The sequence below is a fragment of the Botryllus schlosseri genome, chromosome 10 (genome assembly GCF_051294905.1).
Source record: "Botryllus schlosseri isolate E-star chromosome 10, Bs_hap1, whole genome shotgun sequence".
In the NCBI taxonomy this organism is placed as follows: domain Eukaryota; kingdom Metazoa; phylum Chordata; class Ascidiacea; order Stolidobranchia; family Styelidae; genus Botryllus; species Botryllus schlosseri.
The window spans coordinates 20872452-20883596 of NC_137245.1; the positions used below are offsets into that span (position 1 = coordinate 20872452).

The 11145-nt window shown below is 39.7% G+C and overlaps 1 protein-coding gene across 1 annotated transcript; it reads right to left on the reverse strand.

Moving 5' to 3' along the window:
• Positions 1 to 539: 539 nt before the first annotated feature.
• Positions 540 to 10927, reverse strand: LOC145448583 (dolichyl-diphosphooligosaccharide--protein glycosyltransferase subunit TUSC3-like). Its single transcript, XM_080327000.1, has 7 exons — positions 10689 to 10927; positions 8971 to 9062; positions 8460 to 8652; positions 7305 to 7445; positions 7094 to 7237; positions 1660 to 1882; positions 540 to 1603 (listed from the first exon to the last, which is right to left on the reverse strand). The coding sequence occupies exons 1-7, from the start codon at positions 10764 to 10766 to the stop codon at positions 1497 to 1499; spliced, it is 978 nt and encodes a 325-aa protein (XP_080183126.1). The 5' UTR covers positions 10767 to 10927; the 3' UTR covers positions 540 to 1496.
• Positions 10928 to 11145: the final 218 nt, after the last annotated feature.

Below are 11145 nucleotides of genomic sequence, written 5' to 3' on the forward strand. Positions count from 1 at the left end.
ATTTACGATCTATAACGTTACACGAGGGTTTGGTGTCCTCACAAGCCATCAGACTAGGCCAAGATTTGGTCTGATTTCAACGGCTACTCCAAGTCGCTTCGACACCTTCCTATCTTTTCCTTGTATCACAGTTTTGTGGTGTTTTGAATTGATAAAAATATTAATAAACTGATACTCAGAAGTCCGTAATATGTATGTGACTGTGTGAGCTTCCTCGTAATGTGAAATAACTCATCGGGTCATCTGCAGCAACATTGGATCGTTTGTCCCATTCCATCTATCATCCGTTCTTTCCATCGCATAGGCCTAGGTGGGTGTCTGATTTCAAAGACTACTCCAAGCCGTTTTACACCTCCTTGTCTTTTCCTTGTATAGCAGTCTTACGGTGTTTTGGAATGATGAAATACGGTGTTTTGGAGTGATGAAATTATAAATAAACTGACTCTACTGATGACATGTGCACACCGACCACTAGATTGCCTTGTACACCATTCGCCTCATTGCCTGTCGGTCTGATGTCACAACGAATACACACCCAATGCATTGCTTGTCATGGTCTCATCTTCTATGATTCAACAATCAAACATTTCATACGGTAACGAAAATGCAGCAGAATATTTCTACATATAGAAAGCAACCTTACAGCATGGATTTTAGATATCTTTATATTGCACCAACTCTGCATATGTATAGCGTACTGTATGTGGACGGCGATTTCACTCAAAAACACAGCAATCAGTCGGCACTGGGCAGTCGTCATGATTCCCACTATTAAAATGACACCTTGTCAGATGCAAGAATGCAAATCAATTTGTAGCCAGCAATGGCCAGTTTATCATAGGGGAGGAAGAGGGAGAACCAATGAAATTGTGATTCGATTAATTGTTAATGCACAAGCGATGATATTATCAGGGAAATATCATATTAGTAATGCGGTACCGGTAGTCAGTTTCAAGTCCAGCCCGGGCAAAAAATTGCAATATCAAGCCACAGCAAACGAGCACAAAGATCGTCATATAAAACAGTGGTACTCAACCTTAGCTTCAGCACCTCCCAGGAGGCGGAAACACTCAGGGGGGCGCTACAGATGGTAGTTCTGACAACCTTGATTTGATCCCGATATAGCACTGACCTAGGCAACTTTTTAAAAGGGGCGCTGGAAGAAAAAAGTTAAGAGACACTGATATAAAACGAGACACGATCCCTATGTCACTTGTTTCGTTCCCATCAAGACATAGAGAGAAATAAAAGCAATAATTCAATACTGTTAATAGCGATTCAGAAACTATGTGGCAACAATGCAAAAATGAAACGTGTATGATTGGACGTTTTTTGCAAATTCAAAAATTATCCTGCTAAACAGAGCGATTCATCAAATGATAATTGAAAACAAACTCAAAATAACTCTGTATCTGTCCTTTGAAACTACCGCCATTCTACTACCTTCTGGTCAGTCAGCGCTGTGATCATTGAACCGCTCATCGTCAGTTGTGTCTTCACTCGAACATCAGATAGTAAGGGTACCCGTGGCTTTTCATACGAAACACAGAGAGTAGGTACCCAAAAAATATGAACACCATCGCCAAGCCGAAAAATCCCACACCTGAAAACAAATTCTAGATTGGCAAAGAACCACTTCGACAATAATGCCGACACAACCTTTGCTCAAGTAGAGATGTTTGATTTTGGAAGCTTGATTCAACAGAATGAATCCCATTGAAATTGCGCCGTTCAGTGCTATAACGAGGTAAGTTTCGTAGCGGAACTGGGCACCGTCGCTCGCGAGAATAAGTTGGATCTCCCCGTCGCGGTGACGACCGTGATTGGATGCGTTGCGTATGAAATTCCACATTTGACCGGACGTCATGGTGAGAACAGAAGCCTGGATAATGCACAAATTAAAGATCGAATTGACAGACATACAAATAGTGCTTGCATTAGATCAATGGTTTCCGATGTGGACGATTGTGAGAAACAAGGGGGTGAAAATACCGAAGGGGTCGACTGGGGGCGAATACGGTAGAACGTTCAGTAAAATATATTCAATTACCACGGCCAAAAAATGCATGTGAAGACGGCTTATTCTGTGGGCCTGTATGATGCGAAAAAAGGTCAACGGAAAATAGACGCGAAAACCGTTTTTCTCGGCACCTGCTCAGAAAAATGGCCTTCTCTCGAGTCAATTCGCCAGCGATCAGAGTTACGTGAATATACTTACCGTTTTTATCCCATCTTTTTGTTAAGGGGTTGAAGGTTGGGAACCACTGCATTAGACAAAAGCTAACACAGCATGTTTTTTTAAGATTAGAAGTTTCAACAATCCAGAAAATCAGATGTCTCCTGAAAAGGTCGTTCGTGACGAGGTACTTGGTTTTCCGAACAGTGTAGTAGGTTTTTCCTACCTATATCAACTCAGGTGGTGATGTTTTCTAAACTACTTCCAGCTAACAGCTTTTAGGCACAGCTACCTATTTTGAAACTTTGTATTTTGTAAAATACAACGTAGTTTCAGGATGTGCTAAAAGAGCCCCTTATTACATTATCCATTTGTAGCGTCATTGATCATTTTGTGCAAGTCACGAATATGTACCCTGCAATTTTGAAAGTGTGCACCTGCGATCAACTGGTAATAGTATGCGACCCATCAACCGAATCCGAATTTGAAACTTTTCACTTTATCACTTTGTATATCTTTATTTTATACTTATATTCCAAGTAGCTTTGACATGTATTTGCAATTTCTACTTGAAATTGAGTAGGAATTGATGGCACTGTTACTACAATGAGTAGCAACCAGGGCTGCGGAGTCGGTGGAGTCGGAGTCTGGGCAATTTTCGCTTGATGGAGTCGGAGTCAGAGTCGTGAAAACTATAATAGCTGGAGTCGGAGTCATGGGGAAAACACTGACTGGAGTCGGAGTTTGTGAGAATTACCCTGACTTCGACTCCGACTCCAACTTCTCTATCATGAGAACATTTGCCTTCAAAGAATTATCAATATAACTTTTATGTACCACCAATCACTGTTATTAATAACAGATCAGGTGCGGCCAGCTCGTGGCACGCAGGCCAAATTTGGCACACGAGAAGGTTAGGTGTGGGCAGTGGCCTGCGAGGTAATTCTCGAAATTATTTATGACATCAGGTACAATTGCAAGGCCAACCAAAATTTAATTAGCATGATCGCGAAATTTGATGATGACTAAAACAACAGTTCTGACGTATTGACGGATCCAGGGGCCAGCCACATTTATCCCAGACCGTATATGACCATAAAGTAGAATATTTCATAGCAGATTTATTTGACTTGAAATTTTTCTCGGTACTTAGCATGATTCATTGTCACTAGATTTCTTACATTCAGTATTTGAGCCCCCTTCTGAAAATTATAAATACATATTATTCACAGAATTAAGTCCAACTATATTCGTAATTAGGAGATAACGCGTCGTCCAACATGCGGCTTCGCTTGTGCTCTCGCAGCGAGATCGTCGACAAAACATTTGCACAAAATGATAGAGGCATGTTCACTGATACCGTCAATTTTGCTATGTCTAAACGTCGATTGATCCTATCCTTGCCAAATGAGCCCATTGGTATACAGATGCGGCCCCCAATGTATGTTAGCAACATATTTATTGATATAATTCAGTCATTATCTTGCAAAAAAATTTCGAGCTTCGCGCGACCAGGGCCTGATTGCGCACTGCTCATATCATGACATATTCTTATCAATTTTAGAGCGTATTAATATAAGTCTTGTTTGCAATGTTACCTAATTCGGTTCGCTCCTGTCGGACGACTAAAAAAAGGTTATCAACATTGCCCGCGCAATGGTTAGTAAATCTCATGTGTCCCTTTGCCCGAAAAAGTTGCCCACCCCTGATATAGATAAAATTAGACATTACTTGCAAATTACAACTCAGTTGCACAGGGGAAGAAAATCGCAATATGCGTTTTCACGATGAAGTCAAAATTGATGCAATTTTTGGAATCATACCATGATACTGTGGCAGAGCAAATGCATCGGCTGGTTTTGTAAAATTGTAAAAATGATGTGAATATAACCAAACGATGCTTCCCACTTGACAAAATTAAAAATATTTGTAGTGTAGCTTAGCTGTTTGGGTCGAACAAATGATTAAGGAAGACTGCAAGTCCCAATCCTTGAATACTTGATTAAGTACATGCAGACTAGACATAGGCTATGGTCTTCGACTTTAACTAAATTCCATGTATGACCAATGACTATTAGTAGTAAGAGTGTGTGTGCTTGTAATCAGGATAGTGTGCAATAACAAAATTAGTAAGTTCAATCTCTTTATTTGCTGCTGACTCATACATAAGAGCTTCACTTTGATTTTTTAACTGCGTTTTTATTATGCAGGATTGGATATCTGCCATATTTGAATGATTCATACATTTCAGGATATTAGAGAGTCCATGATATAAAAACTTGAAAAAGGAAGGATGTTTAGCAAATCTTTCTTTCATGTTCATTGCATAGTGGATAATTCGACTTGTGCCACAATGAAACAATTTAGCATGCCACCGTTAATCATATGTTTGCATATTTTTAATGGTTGTATGATAGTCATTCAACCGACAATGTGGCATATAATTTTCGAAGTAAATTGGTAAGAATGCTGGAGTCGGAGTCGGGAGTCGGTACGTTTAAAGACCTAGGAGTCGGAGTCGGTACGTTTAAAGACTCAGGAGTCAGAGTCGGTATATTGAAAATGTGTGGAGTCGGAGCCAGAGGTAAAATTTACCGACTCCACAGCCCTGGTAGCAACACTGACTATTTTGACCACCTATGGTTCCTAGCTCATAACAATGAAGCGTAGGCCTACATCACATTCAACAGATCAATGCATAACATTTACATTACAGTACTGGCGATACCTCAATTGCCTTTGCATGAAGAAGACGTGCATTACAAAATTTCCACTACTGGTATTCAAGTAGAAATAGTCAATTGCCAAACTACTTCATGTAGAAATGGAAAATGAAAGAATAACTCCGGTAAGTAGTTTGAGTAAGTGGATTTGGGTAGGGCATTGGAGCTTTTTGTTTGCCAAACCGCCATGCCAGTCTCCTGAACTGCAAGATGCATCGTCGCCACCATCGCAGAATAACTTGGGACAATGAAAATAGTTGTACTAAAATGTAATCTGTTTTATGCATTGCCCAGCTGCCGTAGCAATATCACTTATAAAATTACATGAATCTAATTTTCATTTCACAAAATTGCAAAAGTAAAAGTAAGCAGTTTGGCTTCAAAAAGCGTTGAAGTAGAAACGGGTGTGGTCTAAAATCCCAGCCACTTCCATTCCAGAGGACAAAACTCACTTGAGTACTTTGAAAAAGTAGAAGTACTTGATTACTTACCACCTCGGCCTAGGATACTGCACTGTACACTTGGGGTGTTCAAAAATTACTTTCTTTCAAATTCTACTGGCTACTTGATAAAATTGTTAGGTTACTTGAAAAATGCTGCATACCAATTTTGGCTCAATTCCAACCTGTTGTGACATTGCTATAAGAGAAAAAGTTATGAATTTATTTATTAAAAACAAATATCATTTTTTTTCAAATTTTACCGGCTACTCCATGAAATTATTAGATTGTCTGAAAAAAAAGATGCACAAAGAATTTTGACTCAATTCGAACTAGTAGAAACGAAGTTATTGATGTTCAAAATTTGATATTTCGAATCATAGTATTTACGGTGGGCAGAACTTTAATAGATAATTGAAAGAATTTGCCACCGTAAATACTATTGTATTCAAATCCAGATTTTTCAACTATAATAACTCCGCTTCCACTGGTTGGAACTGAGCCAAATTTGGCGATCATCGTTTCTATAGACAACCTAACAAATTCCTGGGATGAACAGAAAATTTTGAAATTTTTTTTATTTATCATTATTAAATAGTATATTCATATTGAAATGAACCCGAATATTTTCGGCTGACACTCGTCAGGGGTAATCGTCAGCAACTAGTAGAGAATTGGAAAGAACATTATATATCAACAATCGTATCACAAAATATGACGTCACCACTCACCAGCATGAAATTTCGAATGAGAGAGCGTTCAATGTACTATTTTTAGGTGATACACGAACTCCTTTTGTTGACAGAGTTTTGGTTGGTGTATTTTGATAAAAGTTGATTCCAAGGCACACAAATGGAATTGTGAACGGCCTCGACCTACGATTCGAAATCGGTCGTCTCGATTTTGTGATACGATTGTTGATATACAATGTTCTTTTCAATTCTCTACTAGTTGCTGACGATTACCCCTGACGAGTGTCAGCCGAAAATATTCGGGTTCATTTCAATATGAATATACTATTTAATTGTATATTGAAGTTCTGTACCTCCAAGAAGCTCTTCATTTATTATTATAATGAATAAATACTTTCTTCTCTCGTAGCAATGCGGTTTCTGGTTGGAATTTAACCGAATTTGGTGTGCAGGCTTCCATTAGGTAGGCTTACCATATTTCGGAAATGAAAAAAGAGGACACTTTTTCAGAAATTTCAGACAAGCAAAACTGGAGTAGAATTCTCAAAAACAGGTAAATTTCACCCGCTTCATGATCGGTTGACTAAAAAAAAAAAAAAAAAAAAAAAAAGGTCATCACTTCCGCTCAGAGCTCAAAAACACGTTTTTCACTCCACATTGCCAGGTGAATGGCTAAAAAAAAAAAAAAAAAAAAAAAAAGGTCTTCTTTTCGCTCAGAGCTGTAATCACCACTTTTCCCTCCGAAATGCCCGCCGGAGCTTCACTTCTACGCTAATTTGCGGCATATCACTCGCAATTTCCTCTAAATCTGACCTTAATTTTCGAAAAAGAGGACAAAATCTCAAAAAAGAGGACAAAAGGGCGTCCTCCGAGGACACTTTCAAAAAAGTCAAAAAAGAGGACAAATCCTCTTAAAAGAGGACGTATGGTAAGCCTACCATTAGGTAACCTAACAATTTTATCAAGTAGCCAGTACAATTTAAGAAAGAAAAAGTCATTTTTAAACAACCCTACTGTACACAGTGTACAGTGTAACAATTCATGTTAAATGTCATCACTTACCAAAATCAATACACCCCAGAGAGTCGAGCTAGTGAATACCCGAAGACATAGACCCGGTTTTATCAAGGCCACTAATAACACCAGGAACACGCCACCACCTGCCATTGAAACTTTTACCCATGGTATTGGTTTCTTTAAAGGAACCTGCAAAACGGGATGCAATCAACCATTGGGTATAGTCAATATATAATTAACAAAATTCCCCACGTACCTTTACACCTGATCGCTCATGCAGCCATTTGAGAATACCAGCTGCGTCCATACCATATCTTGCGATATCGTACGTATCCTTCTTACGCTTTTTGTTATCGCGAGTAAAAAATACTACTTCAGGAGCATGATTCAGACGCATCTGAAAAACAATTTGAAATAGGTATTCATGTTATCGCATCAAAAAGTCGTGGATCAATTTTACTGAAACCCCTGTTACAACTTTGTGAACATAAATGTTTCTTTGTGACACAAGGAAGATCCACGCCATAGTCAAATAGTATTCAATATATGAATACCTCATCCAATTATATATGCATAGGTATGCATATGCAGTATGCACCCTATGCTACGGTGATATTTCAAGAGCATTGCACGGCTACATAACACAGAGTCAAAAGACAAGCCATCAGCAGACCTTATCTCTGATGTTTTGGTGGTGCTGACTCTAGGGCTTTGCAGCCAGAGCAGTGCATTTTCACCAGAGCCGGATTCTAAGTAAAATCTAAATGGAGAGTCGGAGTAGCAGCTGGAGCCAGATGTTTGAAAAATAGTTCAGGCTCTGTTGTATTTCACAAGATGCTATTATATGAATTCCCATAATTCAACAGCAACCCTTTACAAGATTGTTGCCTCCCTTGGTCACCTTTTCTAACCATCCCCATTGTTGGGAATTTGACAATCACCTGTTCATAGCTGCAACGATGATACTGACTACTGAGTACTGACTGAGCCAATTGATAGTTTTCACATGGTCATTTAACGGACCCGAAGCTGGAGCCGGAATAGTGACATCTAGGAGCTCCAGAGCTGAAGTCGGATCTAATTTATAATAAAAGAGCGCTCTGCAGCTAAAGCAATTAAACATTTACGCTTGGTCCAAAGCCTTGGGCTGACTGGATAACCTACCCGACAAGATAGCGTAGTGGCAGCGTATCGGATTCAATAACCTAATGGCTCCTTCCTCCTTGACCTCCTTCGTATCTGAATTGTCAAAGTATTACGGAGGAGCAGACAAAAATAAACTGCATCCTCCAAAGCTTCCTAATGCTTACTTCGCCTCTCCATAAATGAAGCAAACGAAAATGAACCGCCTTCTTATATTTTGTGTAACAGCATTATGAGTAGCCAATATTTTTATAATTATATCACTAACCTTGACAAACGATTGTGGAGTACGATCGTAATCCAACACTACAAAGAAGATATCGGGTTCGCTTTTCACATGAGCAGCGTAAGAATGTGCTGCGATGATGAATTGTTCTTTCGCTTCTTGGCATATTTCACAGCCGTGTTTAGGATCGGCTGCGTTGAATATTGCAACGACAGAATATTTGCTATGCTTCGATCTGAGTAAAAATAGGCATTGGTAAGCATTCATAGTTTGAAAGGTCCAAAAATTAGAATATTACATGAGGACATTGTATGATGAGAACCATGTATCATCATCTACACATTCTTTGATCAGAGTGTACCCGGAAGTAAATTTATCTCAATAATTTGAGCTGGTTCAACAGAAATGAGTTTCATATCAGCATCACGTTTCTATTTCTTTGCTTCAAATGCAAAATTTCAAGTCAAAAGTAGGTGTGCCACAATATTTCAAATGGAAAATGTTCAAGCTATATGGTTGAATATTATTTACGTATAACTACCGCAGATCTTACTTCACATATTTTGAAAACAGTTCATCACTGGCATCAATCAATGCTCCGTGTTCGGTGGACGTTTTTCTCATATATTCCAGGTTTTCCTGTGCCTGTTTGTGAATAACAAATATCAGTTCATTTTCATACTGGAACATGTATTGCATGACATGCACGCACAGATCTCGGGAAATCTAAGAAAAGTATCTATAAAGTCAAGCTGATTATTTAAAATTTCAATTCAGGCCTGCACAATATATCTCTTGTTGATAGGCGAGTAGGCTACTATTTCGGTTATAATGATATATTTCAAGGACATACTAGGGAAGTGGTTGCGTCGCCAGTCTTACAGACCAGTGGTTGCATTGCATTCCCGTTGGATGTTCCCAGTTTATAAGAATCCGATATTCAAAGGAAAGGACGTAGTTCATTTTTGTCCTTGATGTTTTTGCGGCATATACACCGACTCATGATATACATACACGCGATCTGCGCATACGCATATCATGAGTGCATGATGTGTATATGCCGCAGGACAAGGAAGGTGCAGATATAGCCTTTTATGGCTTTCTAAGTCTTGCACCACCCCTCCATGCTATACCAGTAATGCATGAGCGCCAAGCAGGGAAGTCATGGATACCAATCAGGTCTTTGGTCTGACCCGGCTGGGGATCGAATCCACGACCTGCCGATCAAGATGCCGGACGCTTTACCATTACGCTACACTGTATCACATTACATTCGTGAGAGTCAGGTCGGTTGTTATTTTGGAATTGGTTTTGGTACTTGTGCACACACAATTCCTCTGTCGCCTACATGTTACATTCTCGCAAATATCATTAATATCAACGGATGTCATTTTGCATCGATATATAGGTTTGAAAGAATGAAGCCTATTTCTGCAATATGAAACCAATGATCATAGCAAGAGTGATATTTAATACAACCTTATTACGTGAATCTCACATGGGCAACTCTGCCATTTGACATAGGCAAGTGTCTATTAATCCCGCACCAACGATTGCCTGCAAGTACATCACACACGCGGCAACGAAGAACAACTACCATATGATCAGGTCGGAATACAAGAAAACGCATTGCTGTATCCAGTTTGCCGGACCCCAATTGTGGAACAGCATCTGGCCGGCTATCCGACAGTCGTCGAGCATGTCTGCATTCAAGTCGAAATACAAGCAATTTCGTCTAAATGAATACTAGACAGCCTTCAGGATTACCAGACCACGACCTAACATATCGATCTCGCCTTCCGCCACATGTCACCTCATTCTGTCGCTTGCCTTTTATATTCTCTGCTTTACTTTTCATTCAGTGAACATACCTCTTGGCCGAGGCGGGGGTTTGATTTCAAAGACTACTGCAAGTCGTTTCAACACGCTCCTATCTTTTCATTGTATCACAGTTTTGTGGTGATTTGAAATGATGAAAATATTAAAGAACTGATACTGAGAAGTCAACCGAATACTATAGTACGGGTCATGGGCCAGGCCGCTGAGACAGAGTGGAATCGTTCCCGACATCATGCGCAATGTTCCATCAATTTGCATAAATACATTCACCGCATCCGCAACAAACCCTCGGTCACTTTAAATTACAGCCGAAAACAACCATCGATTTTAGACTGCGTTTAAAGATTTTCGGTTATGGTCGAGCGCCTGGATATCGCCAATATGTGCGTACTTCCAACTCATGAACTCTTCAAGGAGATAGTTACTACTTACTGTTCTCGCTGCTGTCTCTTGATACAAATAAAGAAACGAGATGAAAAATGATGTGAATGCTGCTACGGAGTTCCTCATGACCAAACTTGAGGCAATTGCACGATGCACCGATTAATATTTTTTCAAATATTCTTCTTCGCAAGCATGCCCTGGTCGTGCCGACAACCAGCAGAAAACTGACTCCGGCCAGGAGATTAGAAGTCCTATCCCTGCTATCGCACAACAGATTTCAGATTTACAAATCGGTATTAGCCCAACGCGGAAGCGGAAGTGGAATTTTTCACGTTCACACATTCTGATCAATCAAGCATTCAATTATAAATCATTGAGGAACCAGAGCACTGAGTGCAGTGGCTCCTGTTCACAAACTGAGGTATGCGTTCCGCTAGTCGGTAGTGACCAAAGAATATACATATACATTCTTTGGTAGTGACTAATGAACCCCTGGGGGCCACTG

What these genes read in the sequence shown, in the direction of transcription:
- LOC145448583 (XM_080327000.1), bottom strand. Translation starts at nt 10,766, where the DNA reads ATGAGGAACTCCGTAGCAGCATTCACATCATTTTTCATCTCGTTTCTT. An exon ending in AAGAGACAGCAGCGAGAACA is followed by an intron (nt 9,063 to 10,688) that starts GTAAGTAGTAAC and finishes ATTCACAAACAG; the next exon opens with GCACAGGAAAACCTGGAATA. An exon ending in CTCCACAATCGTTTGTCAAG is followed by an intron (nt 7,446 to 8,459) that starts GTTAGTGATATA and finishes ATTGTTTTTCAG; the next exon opens with ATGCGTCTGAATCATGCTCC.